Here is a 20907-nt window from a genome sequence, read left to right as displayed (position 1 = left end):
TTGTTCAACAAAGACTTCTTCTTGTAAATATCCATTTAAAAATGCTGTCTTTACGTCCATCTGGAAGAGCTTCATTCCCTTGTGTGCGGCAAATGCTATCAGAAGTCTAATAGCTTCAAGGCGAGCAACAGGTGCGAACGTCTCATCATAATCTATTCCTTCTTGTTGATTATATCCTTGGACCACCAATCTTGCTTTGTTTCTGACAATGACTCCGGCATCATCTAATTTGTTCCTGAAGACCCACCTAGTTCCAATGACTGAACGATCTTTTGGTCTAGGAACTAAATGTCAAACCTTGTTTCTTTCGAACTGTTGAAGCTCTTCTTGCATAGCTATAATCCAATCTGATTCAGCGAGAGCTTCATTGATATTCTTTGGTTCGATCATGGATAGAAAAGAGTAGAAGGAACAGAAGTTGTTTAAGGAACGTCTTGTTTGAACACCCTTCTTAATATTTCCAAGAATATTATCCATGGGGTGTGAATTCTTGTATTTCCATTTAGTTGAAGTACTTGGTTCTTCATCGTTATTTGAGCTTGACCCGACTTCATTTGGTTCGGAATTAGAGGAAGTTCCCCCTGAATCCAATCCGGGTGTTGTGTTTGAGCCGATTATAACCTCGGACTCTATACCTTGATTTGGATTCAAAGTTACAGTAACATCATCTATAACATTGGTTTGGGAGTTCTTGTCTTGAGTCAATGTTATAGTATCATCAACTATAACTTTGCCTTTCTCCTTTTTATCTTTTGAGGAACGAATAAGTTCATCACTTATTCCCTCAATTTCGTTAGCCTCTAATTCCAATTCCGAGGGGTCGTCTCTTGAAAGACGAAAGTCGGGTTCATCCAAGTCTTCTTCCTCATCCTGTAAAGGCTTATCGAACACGTTATCTTCATCAAAAATAACGTGGACACTTTCTTCAACACAGAGAGTTCTTTTGTTGAAGACTTTGTAAGCCTTGCTATGATCTGAGTATCCTATGAAAATCGCCTCATCACTTCTAGGGTCGAATTTGCTTAAACGGTTTTTACCGTTGTTATGCACAAACCACTTGCTCCCAAAGCAACGAAGATGGGAGATATTAGGTTTTCGACCTCTGAGAAGTTCGTAGGGGGTTTTCTTGAGGATAGGTCGGATCATAGCACTATTATGGATATAGCAAGAAGTACTTATGGCTTCAGCCCAAAAATTACGAGGTAAACCACTACACAGAAGCATTGTACGTGCCATATCTTCTAAAGTTATATTCATACGTTCAACGACACCGTTTTGTTGAGGAGTTCTTGGTGCAGAAAAGTTATGACCTACACCATTAACTCTACAATATTCTATAAAAGTTTGGTTGTCAAATTCGGTGCCATGATCCGCATTTAATAGATACAAGATTAGTCTTATATTTGTTTTGAACACGTTTCATAAGACAATCAAATTCATCAAAAGTTTCGTCTTTTGAATGAAGAAAGATAGGCCATACATACCTTGAGTAGTCGTCTACAAGAACAAAGACGTACCTGGATCCTCCTCTACCCCTTACCTTCATAGGTCCACATAAATCCATGTGTACCAATTCCAAGGCTTGATTTGTGCTTACTACTCTTTTGGGTTTGAATGATGACCTTACTTGTTTGCACCTTGCACACGTATCACACATCTTTTCTTGGTCGAACTTGATCTTGGGTAATCCTTCTACCAAGTCCCACTTCTTGAGCTTGTTCAAGGTTAGTGAGCTAATGTGACCAAACCGTTTATGCCATAAACAAGGATCATCAAGAGTAACTTTCATGCATGAAAAAGAGTTAGTAGGCACAGCATTTAAATCTACCATATAAACATTTCTTTTCCTGTGGCCTTCTAGAATAACATTGCTAGTTCCTTCGATAATAATGCGACAACTATCAGTATGAAACACTACTTTGTTACCTTTGTCGCATAGTTGAGATATACTTAGCAAGTTATGTTTTAGACCATCCACGAGATAAACATCACTGATTGCGTGAGACTTAGAAATTCCAATTTTGCCAACGCCAATGACTTTTCCCTTTTTGTTGTCCCCGAACGTTACTTTTCCTCCGTTGAGGGGTTTGAGTGAAAGAAACAGATTCTTGTCTCCGGTCATGTGTCTTGAGCATCCGCTATCAAGATACCACTGATTGTTTTCTTTCACTTCTTCCTGCAGAAAAGATTAGATACAGTTTTTAGGTACCCAAGCTAAGTTGGGTCATTTATGATTAGTTACTCTATATACTAAATCCTTTCGAATCCAAACACGTTTAATGACCGTTTTTCTAACCTTAGGTTTGTTTCTCTTAGGAGGAGTTCTAGGGTTAGGGTTTTCTCTAGGTCTAGGAATTTCTCTAGGTCTCTCTTGACTACTTCCCTTGTGAATAGGTTTACTAGGTTGAGGTCGACAAGGGTTTTGTGAAGAGCTAGGTTTCTTGGTGTAGTCAAAGGCCATGTCATAGAACCAACGAAATTTATTGTTTCTTTTTTCGTTAGGTTCGTTAGTGGGGGTTTCCATATTCTCGTCAACCGTGTCAGCGGTTTTAGCATGGTCGACATTTTTTCGTATGTCATGAGCCTTTTTGACACAGTTGATTTGAATGTGACCCGTATGACCACAGTAATTGCAAATCAAGTATTCAGGAAGATCAGCATACTTCCTTTTTCTGAAATCAAAATCCGAAGGTGTTGATTTGCATTTAGAGTGATCTCTACGGCTGTAGCACTCATGTCCTAACCCCATCTTCATATTATTGTCGGATTGTTCGGTTAGGAAGTCTAGGACTTTTGAGCTACCTTCCCACTTATCATGGACCTTTCTAGCGTGTAGAAGTAGGTCTTTTAGGGTTTTAATTTCCTCTTGACATTTCGTGTGATCTACATCATTGTCCTCTTTAAAGTTATCACGAAAGTCTTGGAATCGTTTATTAAGAATGAACACAACATCGGTGTGTTGTTTCTTAACATTGATCATATCGGTCTTAGATTCTTTCAATTGCTTTGAAAGAGAATCTATCTCTTTCTTTTGGTCTAAGATCACTACTTCATTAGATGTGACCTTAGCTTCCAAAAGTTCTTTACCTTTTCTAAGTTCGAAAGTTATAGCTTCATTAGCTATAACTTTGGCTTGAAGGTGCTTGATGTTAAGCTTTAGGTCTGAAGTTATAACTTCATTAGCTATAACTTTGGACTCTAATTCCTTCTTTTCAGCCATAGTAAAATCTAACGTTGTTGCTTTCTCAGCTATAACCTTAGATTTCAACTTCTTAGCTTTGGCCTTCAGAGTATGATTTTCTTCCGCAATTTCGAGAATCTGTTCCTTTAGATCTTTTAATTCCAAGTCCTGTTCGTGACACTTATCAAGAGATTATTCAAAGAATTCAATTAAAGCACTTTTAGACAACTTCTTAACGCGTTTTTTAAGCTCAAGATAACTTACCTCTTCATCGTCATCTTCGTCTGATTCTCCGAGAAAGCAATAGTTTGAGTGAGAATTCGTGCTTTCATCATCGCTGTCGGAGATTAGGTCAAGACTGATGCTACTTAAACAAAGATGAGCAACTTCTTCATCTTCTGACTCCTCATCATCTTCTGTGTCAAGATCTCCCCAACATGACGCCAACATGACTTGCTTGAATTCTTTCTTGGTCTTTTCTCTTTGAGCCTTGTCCTTAATTTTCTGCCAAGTAGGACAATCCTTAATCATGTGATCAGATTCTCCACACTTGAAGCAACCTCTGTTAGTAAATGACGATTTTGATTCTGTAACTTTCTTGTTGGACGACTTGTTGTTGTTGTTATAAGATGATTTTGCTTGTTTGTTTCGAAAGATTCTATTTTTGAAATGGCGTGCAAACAGAACAGTTTCATCCTCTAGTTCAGAGTCAACTTCTTCGCTCTTTAAGGCCATACTCTTATTACGGCTTGGTTCAGCATCATCTTTGTTAAGAGTAATTTCATGGGCAATGAGAGCACCAATGAGTTCTTGATAGGATAGGTTTTCAAGATCTCGTGATTCCTCCATTGCAGTGACTTTAGCACGCCACTTCTTAGTCAGGCTCCTAAGAACCTTTCTAGTAATGTCCTCAGTACTGAATTTCCTACCTAGGTTTTTCAGTTCGTTTATGATGCTTGAAAACCTTGCGGACATACTATCTAAGGACTCATTAGGCTCCATAATGAATAGCTCATATTTTTGCATAAGCAAATCTATTCGGTGCTTCCTAACAATGGAAGTACCTTCATAAGCTAGTTCAAGCCCATCCCATATCTCCTTGGCCGTGGAACATGAAGAGAACCGATCAAACTCAGTAGAAGTCATTCCGTTTTGCAGGAGACTTATCGCTTTGGAGTTCTTTTCGGCCTTCTTGTAATCGGCCTCGACATAGTCCTCTTCTTTCTTTTCATAGGTAGTGCCTTCCTCGGATGCCACAAGAATTTTGTGCGGTCCGTTTTGAATAATCCTCCAACACTCCCAATCGTGTCCTTTCACATAGTGAGTCATCATGTTTTTCCACAATCCATAATTATTCCCATCAAAGACGGGACACTTGAGATATTTGGAATCCATTTATCACGTGATAGGCAGCGGAATATAAAACGATAAGATAAATGAAAAACAAGATAGATCAGCCTCTTTGCGGTTAGGCTATCAAGAGCACGAGGCTCTGATACCAATTGAAGAGTCTATTGATCCAAAATACTCAAGAGGGGGGGGGGTGAATTGAGGATTTAAAACTTTTGAAAGCTTTTTCGATTATGTATGTATAATTAATTATTTAAAGTTTATTGATTAAACTTTAACTAATTAACTAATTAACGAATTAAAAGCAAAGCAAATAAACGAAAGAAAGAGAGACACACGGATTTTTGAAGTGGTTCAATTTCACAAGTCGAAACCTACGTCCACTATTCTCGATTAATAAATTTAGTACCTTTCTCCGGATTACAAATTTACTAACCCAGCTCGTACAACTAACTCTAGCTGTAACTCAATGAGTACCGTTAAATACTCAAGTGACTAACTTACGCTAATAAGAAAGCACTAATGATTCTACTAAAAGTTCACGTTAATGAACGAGTAAGAAATCAAATAAGCACTATTATCTTATAACGATAACAATAAGAACGAATGCACAAGTTTATAAATCACACGACCTTTTTCGAAAATAAACAAAACGGTTTTCTTGCATTAAAACACGGTTTTTGTTTTGTGAAAATAATTCAAGTTATGCTCAAAGGTCTTAACTTTAATGATGTAAAGTATGGAGTATTTATAGTAAAAGAGGAGCAAGAATTTCGGTTTACTAAAAACCCTAGATGACGTGTGGTGTCTTGTAAAGCAAGAAGGAATTAGGTTAAATCTTTCCTTAATTCTTTTCCAAGACTTGCCTTAATAAATAATATTTTCCTATCTTAACAACTCACCAATATCTTGGAGATTAGGAAAGATAATATAAGGAGATAAAGAAATCTCTAACAAATATTATCCTAATACCTTAACCCTTATCCAAGCAAAGACTTATTGTGAAAGAAGGAAATTAATATTCACGTTTTACTATTCACAGCACTATTCACGGTACTGTTCACGCGGCACTATTCACGCAGCACTATTCATCCCTAATATTTTTATAAGATAGAAAGGAATAAATAAAATAATAAAGAGATAACAAATCTCTAACCAAATATTATTTTAAAGATTTAATCAATCTTTTCCTTCTATGTTTACAAAAATAATATCTTATAAGTTAGGAAAGAATAAATCAAAATAATATAAAAGAGATATTAAATCTCTAATCAAATATTATAAAGATTTACACAAAACCCTAACTTGTACAAAGAGTAACCGTGTATGAGAAAGAAACGACTCATAAGCCCATTCCTCTTACACGAAAACCTTAGGTAAGATAAATTAGGTTTAGGGTTTTTAGAGTATGTAGAAACTAGGAACCCTAATTAGCAAGATGTCTCAACTCATAAGTTGATTCAATCATAATTACTAATTATAAGCTAATAGTAAAACCATACTCAATATTAAAATAAGCTCCCTTGTAAAATAAATACTTTTACTAAATCATTCAAAACGGTTTTCCGAAAACAATTTAAAAACTATTTTGTCGTGTGTTTTATAAACTTCACATCTCAATGTTATAGTAGAAGAGCTATAACATTGAGCTCTTATATAAATAATGTTATAGCTGTGAGGCTATAACTTTACCAATATAATGTAAGAAGTCCATTCTTACGTTATCATTACGAGATAATCACTTACGCTATTCTAATCTTCGTTAGGAGATCTTCGAGTGTAGGCTACTTCATTATTCAAGCTTGATCAATCTTTAGATGAGCTATATCTTCTCATGACGCTTGAATAACTCTTTCACTATCTTGTAATATCTTGATCCGTGATTGAGGGCTTGATCACAATATGTTCTTGTATACTTCCATCACAATTCTTTAATGCTTGCGATTAGTAAGTCCAATCTAAAAGACTAAACATATAATTACACGCAACGAGTATATAGAATATAAAGCACTCTTGACATCATCAAAACATAAACATTTATATCTATATGGTTCAACACAGACCATTTTGACATTATGCTTGATAGCTCAGGTTTCCTCATTACGTATTTCAGCGGGTAGTTGGTCACAACATGTATGGTGTGGGATTCAAAATAGGGGCGCAACTTATAAGATGCAACTACCAGAGCTAATACTAATTTTTCAAGAGATGTGTGCCTGGTCTCTGCTGGCAGCAGGGACTTACTTACGTAATAGACTGGCTTTTGCTCCTTATCCTGCTCTCTGACTAGAACGGAGCTTACTGCTACCTCTGTGACAGCTAAATAAAGGAACAGTGGTTCTCCTGGCTCCGGCTTTGATAGTAACGGTGGATTGCTGAGGTAGTGTTTCAGCTCCTTCAATGCCTGCTCGTGGTCTGCAGTCCACTCGAACTTCTGGCTCTTTCTTAGTATGTCATAGAATAGTCTGCATTTTTCCGAGGACCTCGAGATGAATCTGCTTAAAGCTGCTACCTTGCCAGCCAGTCTCTGCACGTCCTTTGGCTTTTCAGGTGACTCCAGCTGTAACATAGCCTTAATCTGCTCGATGCTGGCTTATATCCCTCTCTGGGTTACAATGTAGCCTAAGAATTTGCCAAAGGATACTCCAAAGGTTCATTTGGACGGATTTAGCTTCATTTTGTATTCTCTAAGGGTGTTGAATGTTTCTGCTAGGTGTTGCATGTGATCTGTAGCTTTTTCTGATTTTACCACCATATCATCAATATATACCTCTATGGTTCTTCCTATCTGCTCTTTGAACATGTGGTTGACCAGCCTTTGATATGTGGAGCCTGCATTCTTTAGGCCGAATGGCATGACATTGTAACAATATATTCCTCTTTCAGACATGAATGTTATCTTATCTTGATCTGCAGGATCCATCTTTATTTGGTTGTAACCACTCCAGGCGTCCAGGAATGTCAATATTTCATGTCCAGCTGTCGCATCCACCATTGCATTAATGTGAGGTAGCGGGAATGGGTCTTTAGGACATGCCTTGTTAAGGTTAGTGAAGTCCACACATACTCTCCATTTTCCACTCTTTTTAGGTACCACCACTACATTTGATAGCCACTCTGGATATCTCACCTCTCTTATCTTGTTTGCTGCCAGAAGGCTGTCTACTTCCTGATTGATCACCTTATTTCTCTCAACTGCGAACTTTCTTCGTCTCTGCTAGATAGGTTTACACTTTGGGTCCACGCTGAGTTTATGTGTTATGATGGACGGATCTATCCCTATCATGTCGTCATGTGACCATGGAAAGTAATCCATATTAGTCTGCAAGAATTCGATCAGGTGCTGCCTCAGGTTTCCTGTGCATCCAGCTCCAATTAGCACGGTCCTCTCTGGGTGCACCTTGTCCAGGTTGATCTGATCTAGCTCCTCAGCTGAAGGCTCAATGTATTCGTCCTGGACATGTTGCTTCTGTAATTGCTATGTTGGAGGGTTGGCAGTGCACTTCAGTGCTTTCTTGTAGCAGCCTGTGGCTTCCTCCTGGTCTCCTCGTATTGTTTTTACCCTCCATGGTGTGGGGAATTTTATGCATTGATGATATGTTGAGGGGACTTCCTTCATCAGATGCAGCCATGGTCTTCCCAGAATGACGTTGTAGGTAGAGGGTCCATCTATGACTAGGTACCTGACTTGTTTGTTGACTCCTCCCACATAGGTTGGGATCACTATCTCGCCCAATGAATTGGCTGTCTCTCCACTGAGTCCTACTAACGGGATGGTTTTCTTCTGCATATCTTTCTCACTAAACCCCATGTTTTCTATGATTTTTAACATGATCAAGTTGACCGAGCTGCCAGTATCTACCAGGACCTTTCTGACTGTGCAGTTAGCCATTGAGAGAGTGATAATGAGTGCATCATGATGTTCTCGTTCATCACGTATATCTCCTTCATCAAAAGCAACAGCAGGTAGATCACTGTGAGAAATTCTGCAGGAAGTTGCTGGCCTATCTCCCTAAGTCTCAGTAGCACGCCTTTTGGCTGCTGAATATGTCAACCCACTCAGATCTGAGCCGCATGTTATCACGTTTATTATCTTGGTGCATGCAGGTGGAGCTGCAGACTTTGTGGATCCTACCTTATCTTGCTGCTTGCCACCACGTGGTAATAGGTGTCTCAGTTCTTCCTGCTCGTACAGGTGCTTGATCTCCCTACGTAGTGTGTAGAAATATTCAGTGTTACGCCCAATGTCGCGATGGAATTCACACTTCTTCTTGCTATCTTTTCTCCATGCTTGCCCTTCTACTGGTGGCCTAGGCTACCTTACTCTATCCCCCATATATATGAGCGCTTTCAGAATTCCTCTGATGCCAGTGGTGAACCCATTTTCTGCCAGAGTGGGGAGTTGCTGATTCTCTTCTCTGTTGTCGACTCTGTTAACTCCCCTTCCATATGGCATATACCTTTCATCCCTTTTGTTGGTAGACTGCTTTCTTCCTGATTTTTCCATGGCTGAGGTGCTAGATATGCTTGGTGTATTGGGCAGACTGGCTCTGGCTAGGATATCTTCCTCCAATCTGATTGCCGCTGCTGCCTTTTCTCGCACTGCTTCAAAGTTATGGCAAGGGTGCATAGTTAGCTGCTTGTACAGGTCGGAGTCATAATGAAGGCCCCTCCTGAAGGCTTCTACTGCTGTCGAGACATCACACTCCAGTACTGCCACCTTCTCATTGTTGAATCTAGTGTTGTATTGTCCAATGGTTTCCCCTGCTCCCTGAACAATTCTATATAAGTCTCCTGCATGCTTCTGTGGCTTCCGGCTGCTTGCGAACTACTGGGTGAACGCATTTACGAGGTCGGCAAACGTGGAGATCGACCTGTTGGGCAAGCTTACGAACCATCGGAATGCTGGCCCGACAATGTGGATCCAAATCCTTTGCACATGCAGGCTTCCTTTACTTGTCCTACAATCGTTACTGTCATCATCTTTTGCTTGAACTGGCTCATGTGGTCAAAGGGATCTGTCGTGCCATCGAAGAGAGGCATGTTTGGATTTGTGAATCCCTTTGGCATAGCAATAACGGATATGGCGTCCACAAATGGTGAGTCAACATAACTTTCGGGTGCCGCCTTTTCAAGTGGGGGTGGTAATCCTGGGACCCTGCTCAGCATCTCCCTTAGCTCCAAGTATTTCTGGTAGGTTAGGCTTCCTGAGTCTGGAGTTAGTCTGTCCGCTACCTTCTGATTCTGTGTACTGCTTCCAGGCCCAAACTCTTGAAGGTTCTGATGTGCCGTGGCAGCTAATGGGGTTGAAGTCACGAGTGTTCCCTGATGCCAGTTTATCTGCGGGCTGCCTGCGGATCCTGCACCAGGTGTCTGATTAGTTACCATGAAGTTACCAACTGGGAGGTTTCCTGACTGTGCTTCCACATGGCTGGCTGGCTGCCAGCTATCTGGCTTGAGGTATCCCAGTCCTCGCAAGGTTATTCTTTCTTATGATGCTACTGCTGTCAGATCCAATCTTGTCACCAGCTCGGCTGGTATTTGTTGAAGCTGATTCCTACTGCCTGATGCCCCCTGTGTTAGATCTACTACCGGAGCCCGACCTTCTCCCTCCGTGCTTGCTGGTGTGACGGACTACTGCTTCAGAATGTCTATTTGCGCCCATAGTTCCCTGTCTCTTTTTCTTGCTTCAGCTTCAGCTTTCCTCTGGTCTTCTCGCATATTTTCCATGACCCTCTGAAGGTTCTCCACGCCAGCGAGCAAGATTTGTGTGGGACTGGGTGGTGGGGTGAGGCCTGAGCTTGTTGTACTTTTGTCCGATCTGGGTTGAACTGTGGCAGCAGGGGATTTGGGAGATAAAGAGGTTTTTGCCACAGGTGTGGTTCTTGAAGTGTTCCCAGGAGCCTGAGTTGGTGCCGTCGATGCCGGATTCTGAACAGGGTTTGGTGGTAATAACGGTTGACTACTCCCCGACACAGTTGCTGATACTTGCTTATCCATTATGCGTCTGAATTATCAACGATTGACGACCACAATGCCCCACGGTGGGCGCCAAACTGTTTAGGTGATTTTTACCGTATTCAGGTTTTACTAGGTCAATGTGGTCTTATTCGTTGGATGTTGATTAATCGTTTATGTTAATGCAAAATTAGGAAATAAAGGAAACAATTAAATGTGACACGTAAGATTTGGTGACGCAGAAAACCCAATGTGGGAACAACCGCGGGAGGGACGGTACCCTGTCAAGTATTGCACTAGCTTGTAATGAGAGAATGAGTACAATGGAGACGCTATGTAAATCTAGCTAGCACAATGTGTTGCGTGAGATCTTGAATGTCTTTCTTGTTTGCTTCCTTGGCTATTTATATGGTAGGAACCCTAGATGTATCCTACTGCGTTAATGGAAAGGAATATTACTTCCATAACGACTCTTTCCATAACGAGTCGTCTCCCTCCATTCTCTCTGACTTCTCCCTGAGAGCCTTCCTTAACGCGGATTCTCTTGTCAATGGGCCACTCTGCTTCCACACGACTCCTAGACGGATCCTCTCCATACTTGGGCTTCCCTTATTTTATTCTACATCCACGACCCAACTCCTTAATATGTATTATGTGGGCTTACTCTATTAGGTCAATATGCAGATTTTAGCCCAAATAACCACTACTTATTTATAACTTAATTTTACCGAAGTTAAGTACAGTATACCGTAGTTAATCTCTAATATTTTGTAACTCAAAGTAGATATAGATTCTTAATGTAGTATGAGATCTTCTAGCATAGGTAACTTTAGAATACAAAACAAATTAAAATAAAGTGGAAAACTAAAGATGTTTAAAAAGAAGGAATTGATCTTGAAACTGAAGTTTCTAAACGGTCTTGGTACGAGTTCAAAGATCTCAAATAAAAACATCTCCTAATTCCGATGGAAGAATGTTTCTTGATGAAGTGCAAAGCTGCGTTCAAATTTCTTGTTTTATGATCCATAAAATTCCCTTTAATCACTTTATTCCTTCCGATCTCTTTTTGCCTAATCAATACAAAAACAACCTTAAACTAATGCCTTTTATTATTATTATTTTTTTTTGGGAAATTCTATGGTATACCCTTGAGTTTTTGCGTTTTCCATGTTGTATCCCTGTTTTTTTTTTATATTCCACGGTGTACCCCTGAACTCTTTACTTCATCCGTATAATGACCTCTTTCAACTCTCTCTTCACTCGTTATCTCTCAAACAATCGTTCTTTAACCTCAAATCTCATCGATTAACATCATATCATCTTCTTTTATGATAATAATGACAAACTAACTTTAACCAATTACAAATTACCTTTAATATCTATTTAAAGAAGAAAAAAAACGAAATCAAAGTTTTGTACATTTTTTGAAATGTTAGTTGATTATTAAGCGAGTTAGTGGATAATTGGATGAGCTAATAAGTACGCGGACGTGTTAAGGAGTGATCGGTGCATGAATGAGTGAAATAATCGATCAACTAACGAATTACGTTAACAAAGACAATTAATAAGGTCATGTTATAGACTATAATATAGAGTTTAGGGGTATAACATAGAATTTCAAAAAAACAGGGGTACAACTTAAAAAACTCAAAAACTCAGGGGTACACCGTAGAATATCCTTTTTTTTTTGTTATTTGAATTGCTACCGTTTCGAGCGTTTCCTATGGTAGGTTCTAAGATTCATCAGTCGATCGGATTAATACCGTTATTATACTCCTTACATTCAATCATTTATTTGTCTTTTTTTTATTATTTAATAAAAGAGATTTTAATAAAAGATAAACAAATGATTGAGACAGAGTATGATACAACAAAGATTTTTTTATCATATTTGATAAAGCTTAGAGTCATCATCTAAGAGGTTGTTTGGTTGCTCTCTTAAATCATGGGAAGTAGAACTTCCCATGAATTGTTTAAATGTGATGTTATTTGGTTGCCCATTTCATGGGAATTAGAACTTCCCAAGGAACTTCAATTCCTCCATAATGTAGGAAGTTGCTTACCTAGCCCCCCTGGTAAATGCAACTTCCCACATGAATTCACTTTCCACATGACAACCAAACAACATTTTTACAATTCACATGAATTACAAATTCACATAAACTTAATTTCCTAGGAATTTCATCTTCCCATGGTGAACTAAACAACCTCTAACATATTTGTTCTATGCGGTACCACAAAGTTATTTAGGGCAATAACAATGGTATAAAAATAAGAAGTTATATCCCTATACGGAACTCCGTATTCATTAATATACAAAATAAGGAGTTCGCTATATGAAAACTGGTTTTTAAAATAGAGAATCGGTTTTATACTTATAAAAAACTTTAACCATTGAAGAGAAATAAGAACAAAGTTTTATGAGTGATTATGTGACACTAAAAAAGCGGTATAAAACTTTTATCATTGCGATTGCCTCAAGTATTTGCATGATAAGTTTTACAAATAAATTACGGAAATTTCCCATGGTACCCTCGAACTTTGGCAGATTACACATGGTACCCCTTAATTTACATTTCTACATATGGTACCCCTGTGTTACCTTTTTCTTTCCCAAAATACCCTTACCAGACTTTCCGTTATAACACCGTTAGTTTACATCTCTTAAACACTATACCTCTTACTTTACACAACTTCTAATCTCACTCACCTTCAAGCCTAATCTTACTCATCCCCTCTACCACCACCACCACACCACCACGCACGACCCCACAGCCACCACGGCCAAAGACACCATCCAATCCCACCACCACCAATTCAATCTCAATCACACATACTGTTGCGAGACCCCATTTTCCCCAATTGCAAAACAACTTCACCTCACAACACAACACAAACTGAAATCGTTGCAAAAAACATACTACTCCGTAATTAATAAAACAAGTTTCGCACACTACCAAAAGAAATGAATTCCAAAACTATAATTCTTGGGAGCATTTCAACAAAATCACAAATACCCAATTCAAAATAAATAATTAAGTTAAATACCCACAAAAAAATATAACAAAAGATTCAGCTAGATTGATGCAAAATAAAATAAAAAATCAAACAGTAAATAAGTAATAATGTTATAAAGAAGAAGAAGAAGTCACATAAAGATGAAGAGGCCAGCTCGTGGTGCTCGCTGGTATCGGATTCGGCACCATGTCGGTGCTGCTGCTTGTGAGACGAAGGTGATGAGAGGGTAGGCTGCCGTCGTGGTCGCCCGATGTTTGATTTTAGGTCAGATGACGGCCTGATTTGCTGCGAATTGTGGTGTCATACTTGACTGCTTGCGAGGAGAACCAGTATGTTTGTGGGTGAGGAAGTGGTTCAAGTTATAATCATGGGACCAATAATCGATTGACTGATTTATTTAGGTTTAGTATGTTTATAACTTTGAATGAATTGGGGGAAAGATTAAGATTAGACTAGTTATTTGGATGATGGTGGCTCATATGGTGCAGGACGGAATACAGGGACACGCGCACAACCTCTGCCGGAGCTCCGGTGTCGGCGACGAGTGGTGATCGTCGGAGTATGGTGGTAGTGATGGTGTTGTGGCAGTGGGGGATGAGTGACATTAGGGGATGAGTGAGATTAGATAACAAAAATAATAATAAAAAAGGCATCATAATAGCTAAATAAGTGTATTACTGACGGCGTTATGACGGCAAACGCAGTAATGGCATTTTGGGAACAAAAATGTTAAATTAATGGGTACCATATGTAAAAAGTTAATTTAAGGGGTACCATGTGTAATCTGCCAAAGTTCGAGGGTACCATGGGAAAAAACCGAATAAATTAAGTTTATTTTACTATAAAATGATGCATATTTTTATTTTTTCATCATAAATTCTTATTTGCGACATCTTAGTACCGTTAAAATAATGTTAAAAAAGAGAGGTGATTATGAGATGTAACAAGTTGTTTTAAGAATATTTACTTTATTATAAATATATGAGGGTGTTTGGTAAACAATATATTATGGATTTTTAGTACATTCAATGCTTTTAGTATATTTGATCAATCACAATATGAGTGTTAGTGTGTGATATTCTACAACATGGTATTTATACCTCTACTATATTAGTTAGCATATTTTAAAGTGGGGTTTTTTTTTTTGTCAAAAATTACCTTATATTTAGGGGTATTTGTAAAAAAAAAAAACTACCTTATATTATTTTTCTTGTTTTAAACTACCTTTGTTTTCTCTTTTCTTGGTCAAAAACTACCTAAGCTCACGATATGACGAGATTTGATCGATTTAGCGACATTAACCTATCTTACATGACTCTGTTAAGATCAAACAACAATGATCAACCGCATAAAAACCACAATATAACTTTAGCTTAACAAGATTTATGTTTTCACATTTCAATAATAACTATGAGCATCGACTAAATTAAGTGCAAGTACAACATGACTTCCCAAAATCTGATCTAGGCATGATTTAAACATTAAAGAGTCGTATGAGATAGTTTAAAGCCGAAAAACTAAGCAAATTTGTCTGACCAAAAATAAAGAAAACAAAGGTAGTTGAAAAAAAAAATTAATATAATGTAGTCTTTTTACAAATACTCCTAAATATAAGGTAACTTTTGACAAAAACCCTTTTAAAATAGAAAAATTTACATCATTTTACAATGAAAACTAATAATGTTGATCTCAATATATTACCAAACACTTAAACTGATTCTAGTAATTAAAATTATTAATCAAACCTTGTATTAAAAACCTACCATTTATAATGTGGTTTTACAATTCATTATAACTAATCCGCTAATTATGAAATGATCCTGAATAACACAAATTCTTGTTTATGACGGCACCTATCCGTCACTCTTGAGTGGCGGATACCATTTTACCTCACAAAGTATCCACTTTTTCTCTCTCTGCAACACTATTCATGTGGTCCCCTTTCTCCACTAACCAATTTTGTTACCATTTTATCTCACAAAATATCCGCCACAAATGGTAACCCGTCACAAGGGAGACCAATTGCCTGAATAAAAGCATTAAGTTAATGGATTAACCAAAGACAGTCCCCAAATGTTTCAAAGGAGACAGAGAGTCCAATCTCCTTTAAACGACCTCGTAATTGGGGAAGTTCCCCACCTTTCCTTTCTCTTTGATTCTTTTAATTTCATCGGCTTTCCTCTTTAACTTTCCACTTTTCTTATCTCAGTTTTGATCATCTTCATCATTATCATATCACTTCCAAATATACTTTCCCTCTTTTCTTCTGCCTTTGGCTTATTACTGCCACTTCTCTTTATTCTCTTTTTTACCTTTCATTTCTTGCTACAATTTTGAAGTTTCTTGTATAGTACTACTATTATTACGGTATATACTAGTAAATACTAAATAGTAATGCTGCTTCATTAGCATTGTTTTTGTTTTGAGTAAATTCCAATTATTTGTTTATATTTTATGTGTGCAGTTAAGAGTTCCTTAATCGAGTTATGATAAACAATTAATCGGGATAAAGAGAGTAACAAACAATTAATCGGGGTAAGGCAATTATTAAATCTTGTGTGAATTACCCTTACGGAGTTGGTGAATGGGTGATACATAAGACAAATCCATAGTTTGTTCCTACAATAAGGTTTGCCTAGCGCCTACCTCATTATCCAAATCCACCAAATAAAGAGCTCTACTCATTCTAACCAAAACCATTATGTGGTAATCAAAATGCTCTCATCAATAAAATTAGTCCCATCATATCACTCATTATGGATGCCTTGAACAAGTTGGCAATCGGGTCACTTAGTCGGTTATTGTCCGATGGTAAGACTAAGCGGATTGAGTCATATTGGGTTTGAATTGCGTTGGGTAAATAACGGGTTTGGGTCAATTCGGGTACGATTCATGTCAAGTCTTTGTTGGGTAGTGACATCATCGGGTGATAAGTGCGGCCAAAACCGTTTTAGGTCATGTTATTAATCGATATTCTATCTTATGTTTTTTATTTTGGAAAGAAACTTTAATGTTAAAACAATTTAGGTTTAGTTATTCTAGTTTTAAGTGAAGACAATGTAAAATATCCATCCATTTGTTCTTATTAGCATCATTATTAAACTAGCTTGTTAATTATCAGGTCATTTATAAGGTTGAGTCAATTTCAAAACACAGGTTGGTTCATATCGTTTCAAGTAAGACTGAGGTTAATTAAATAAAATTTCCATCGATTGTCAATTTAATTTCGGATCAGATCAGCTTCTACCAGCTCCATCAAAAAAATTGTCAGTATCTTGAACAAGAATGAAATAGTTGCATTCTTGAAAAGCAAACAAATACTATATGATACATGGCTTTTAACATTACTCACAACTTTTAACTAGTAACAAAACCCCACACCATAAAGATATTCTCCCACTTACAATAAGGGCAGTAAGATTCAAAATATTGCTTTAGATAAAGAGTGTATTAAAATGAGAGTAGGCCATCAAATTTGATTGTTAGTTAATGTTAGTGCCTTAATCAAACTTAATTTATAGTGAGCTATAAAGTTTAAAGACACCATCGTCTCTCAATCATCCATCTACCTTTCCCAAATAATAAGAAGGCAAAAAGGAGAGTATAAACAACTTACCTTTGCTTCACATGCATTCCACTTTCCAATCCCACACAAAATCTAACATTTTTGCTCTTCCCACAAGTAAGGCACAACTCTCCTAATATATACACACACCACTCTACATTCCTTAAACCCTCTACAACATTCTTCTTCTTACCCACTTTCAAACATTCGACTAATACTCGAACATAGTCATCAACCAGCGTACACAAATACAAAAAAATGCGAAGTGGGGGGTGTAACATACAACAATCACTAACCCCTGAGGCAACTACAATAGTAAAACAAGCAATCAACCTAGCTAGACGAAGAGGGCATGCACAAGTGACCCCAATCCACGTAGCAAGTGTGATGCTAGCGTCACCCGCGGGTCTTCTAAGAGCCGCGTGCCTTAAATCCAATTCCCACCCTTTACAATGTAAGGCACTTGAACTTTGTTTCAATGTGGCCTTAAACCGTCTCCCAACAACCTCACCTGCACCCATCTTGGGTCCACACTCTCACTACCCGGCCCTCGCCAATGCGCTCATGGCCGCGTTTAAGCGAGCCCAGGCTCATCAACGGCGTGGGTCGATTGAAACCCAACAACAGCCAATCTTAGCTCTTAAGATTGAGACTGAACAACTTGTTATATCAATCCTTGATGACCCTAGTGTTAGTAGGGTTATGAGGGAGGCTGGTTTTTCTAGCACTCACGTTAAGTCAAATGTTGACCATGCACTTTCCTCCTTAGAGGCCTCCACTCATACTACTACTACTAATAATAATAATACTAATAATATTTCGAGTATAAAAAAGGAAAATGTAGTGAATCCGATGATATTTCGTTCAGTTCAAAATTATCAAACTCAAATAATACCATCATTAGGGCAATTTGAGCTAGCATTTAGCAAGCCAATAAGCCAATCAAGACGCGAAGACGTGTCGGGTGTGGTGGACTCATGGGTGAAGAGAAGGGAGAAGAGTAGTGTTGTCCTAGTAGGAGAGTGTTTAGAAAGTTGTGAAGATGTTGTTAGAGGTGTTAAGGAAAGAGTTGAGAGAGGAGATGTCCCACTAGAGTTAAGATATGTACAATTCCTAAATTGTCCTTTGTTATCCATGAAGAATATGTCAAGAGAAGAGATAGATTTGAAGCTAGGAGAGGTAAGGTGCTTTCTAAAAGGGTGTGTAGGGAGAGGGGTAGTTTTGTACTTGGGTGATTTAAGGTGGGTGGCTGAGTATTGGGCTTATTATGGAGAACAAAGGAGACATTATTATTGTCCTGTGGAACATTTAGTGATGGGATTAAGGAGATTAGTTTTTGGTAATGTTGAATTTGGAAGGTTATGGCTTATGGGTGTTGCTACTTTTAGTAGTTATATTAAGTGTAAATCAGGAAATCCTTCTTTGGAAAATCTTTTGGATCTTCATCCTCTCACTATTCCTGCTGCTAGCTTGGACCTCACTCTCAAACTCGATAGGTATTCATCATTTTTATTATCGATTAATTGCAACTTCATCATCACAAAAGTGCGAGCTAATAGTCAGCTAGCTTAGCTGGTATATATCTCGGTTCAAACCTCGTCAGCATCATATTCGCTCTTGTGGCTTCCTTTACACTAAAAACAAACACAAAAGTACGTGAAATGAAGTTTAGTGAATCATTTTGCTTTATTTTGGGCTCTAGGCGGATTATCATCATCACTACTAGATAATTTTGATTTGTTTGAATGAATACATGGCATGCATTAGTTAACAATGTTGTTGTCATATCTAATTAGTGTTTTTTTTATGCTTTGTTTAGTTCTTTGCAAGAGCAAAGTAAAAGTATGGGATCAGGAAATGGAAATAGTCGGGGGCCACAAGACGAAAATAAGGTGGACATGCAGCTCACTTGTTGCCCTGATTGTTCGGCTCATTGTCGTCAAGAAGCGAGAAGCATAGCCGGTAGTATTCGCAACAATGAATCTACTACCACAACTCCTACTACTTCCACTAGCTCTAGTCTACCATCTTGGCTCCAAAAGTACAAGGACGAGAGTCGAGAATCTAGCCCCGTTAACAATGATCAGGTTAGTCCTAAAAACTTATATGAGACGATTTTATACAAGTTTATTAATTTGATGCACACATTTATGTATGGAGTTTACTTTTGTATCACCAAACCGTCATATACATTATTAATTATTATTTATTTATTTTCGTAACAGAATGATTCAGTGGAAATCAAGGAGCTTTGCAGGAAATGGAACACAATATGCAGTTCAACACACAAAGCAACAAACTTTGGTGAAAAAACAATAAATTTCTCATCATGTTCTCCTTCATCATCAACCTCAATTTCTTCATATGAAAACAACAACCCACATTTACGCGAAAAAATCCCAAGTTGGCCACTCATGTTTGAACCCAAATGGAGCTCAAAAGAGCACCAATTTCTGTCATCCAACACCCCAAAACATGACTTGTTTGAGAATGAACCTCCTAAACCCGAGCTTTTATCGAATCCCAACTCCATACCCAATTCAACCTCTTCGAGCGAAGCCACAGAGGGCATCTTTGAGAACCCAAACAAGTTGAGTTTCAAAGAAAACACCCCTGAAAATTTGGAAGCACTTTGCTCGGCTTTGGAGGGTAAAGTCCCATGGCAAAAGGACATTATCCCTGAAATTGCAATGACTATTTTAGGAATAAGGTCAGGGATTACGCCTCGAAAATGCAAGTCAAATTACAAGGAGAAGGAGGTCGAAAAGCATGAAACTTGGTTGTTTTTCTTGGGTATGGATGATGAAGGAAAACAAAAAGTTGGCAGAGAATTAGCCAAGATCATTTTCGGGTCATATAAAAGCTTCAAGTCCATTGGTTTGAGCAGTTTTTCATCAACAAGAGCGGATTCAAATGACGAATTCACCAACAAAAGAGTTAGAGATGAATCGGGTCGAGGCTACTTAGAGAGGTTTGCAGATTTAGTAAGGGAAAACCCTCATAGAGTGTTGTTTGTGGAAGATATTGATCAAGTTGATCAATTCTCTCTAAAGGGTATGAAGAGAGCGATTGAAACTGGTAAAATTCAGGTTTCGGATGGCGAAATTGTTAGTCTTGAAGATGCCATAGTTATATTCAGCTGTGATACTTTCAGCTCAGGGTCTAGGGCATGCTCTCCTCCAGTTAAACACAAGGGTAATAACAGTGAAGTTGATGATTTGGAGGAGTGTACATCTTTTGGACCGTTGGATTTGAATATTTCAGCAGATTATGATTATGGAAGTCAGGATTATGTTGCTGATTTTAGCATTCTAGAATCAGTTGATAAGCAAGTCTTCTTCAAGATTGATCAAGTGATGTAGACAATATGTTTTTTTTTTTCGTTTTTTTTTTAAATTTTAATATTGGGTATACCTTGGGTTTAGGTTGATGTAGGGGAATTTATTAGGTTTTTGAGTTAATTAAAGTGTATGTCATGTTACATAGAGGCTTAACAAGTAAGTTATGAGTTGTGACATGTTATTTTCATGCAAGTAATGTAATCGATCACTGTATGTTAATATATAGTTTGTAAATTTTGTTCTTGTTATATTACCTTTAACTTTGTAGCCTGGTAAATGCATGGTTGTACTTGTGAGACTGATTTGAATTTGTACTTCCCGTTTGCCATTAGATGTCAATCTAGTTCATGCTAGGTCAAGGTTACTTATGACAGAAGCTACTTCATTCATTGTGTGTGAAGCGAAAGCAATTGAGTGTCCATTGCAGTTTAAAATTAAATAACAGTTGACGTAGTCATTGTTTTTTTTTTTTTGGAAGAAAGGTGCATAAAATT

General features: G+C 37.9%; 2 protein-coding genes across 2 annotated transcripts; one reads left to right on the top strand and one right to left on the bottom strand.

Annotated features, from left to right (window-relative positions):
* Positions 1-8009: 8009 nt before the first annotated feature.
* Positions 8010-8423, bottom strand: LOC141649584 (uncharacterized). Its single transcript, XM_074458269.1, has one exon. It carries the CDS (start codon positions 8421-8423, stop codon positions 8010-8012), a length of 414 nt encoding a protein of 137 aa, XP_074314370.1.
* An 8640-nt stretch (positions 8424-17063) lies between these two features.
* LOC141647916 (protein SMAX1-LIKE 3) lies at positions 17064-20666 on the top strand. Its single transcript, XM_074456287.1, has 3 exons — positions 17064-18568; positions 18892-19159; positions 19298-20666. The coding sequence occupies exons 1-3, from the start codon at positions 17331-17333 to the stop codon at positions 20432-20434; spliced, it is 2643 nt and encodes an 880-aa protein (XP_074312388.1). The 5' UTR covers positions 17064-17330; the 3' UTR covers positions 20435-20666.
* The last annotated feature ends 241 nt before the right edge of the window (positions 20667-20907 follow it).

The sequence above is a fragment of the Silene latifolia genome, chromosome 3 (genome assembly GCF_048544455.1).
Source record: "Silene latifolia isolate original U9 population chromosome 3, ASM4854445v1, whole genome shotgun sequence".
Classification (NCBI taxonomy): Eukaryota; Viridiplantae; Streptophyta; class Magnoliopsida; order Caryophyllales; family Caryophyllaceae; genus Silene; species Silene latifolia.
The sequence above is the reverse complement of the archived record's forward strand: the minus strand, read 5'-3'. Positions and strand labels throughout refer to the sequence as shown.

Coding starts and splice junctions, on each gene's coding strand:
- LOC141649584 (XM_074458269.1), bottom strand. CDS start 8,423: ATGGCTAACTGCACAGTCAGAAAGGTCCTGGTAGATACTGGCAGCTCG.
- LOC141647916 (XM_074456287.1), top strand. CDS start 17,331: ATGCGAAGTGGGGGGTGTAACATACAACAATCACTAACCCCTGAGGCA. Junction 18,569..18,891: donor CTCACTCTCAAACTCGATAG/GTATTCATCATT, acceptor TGCTTTGTTTAG/TTCTTTGCAAGAGCAAAGTA. Junction 19,160..19,297: donor GCCCCGTTAACAATGATCAG/GTTAGTCCTAAA, acceptor TTTTCGTAACAG/AATGATTCAGTGGAAATCAA.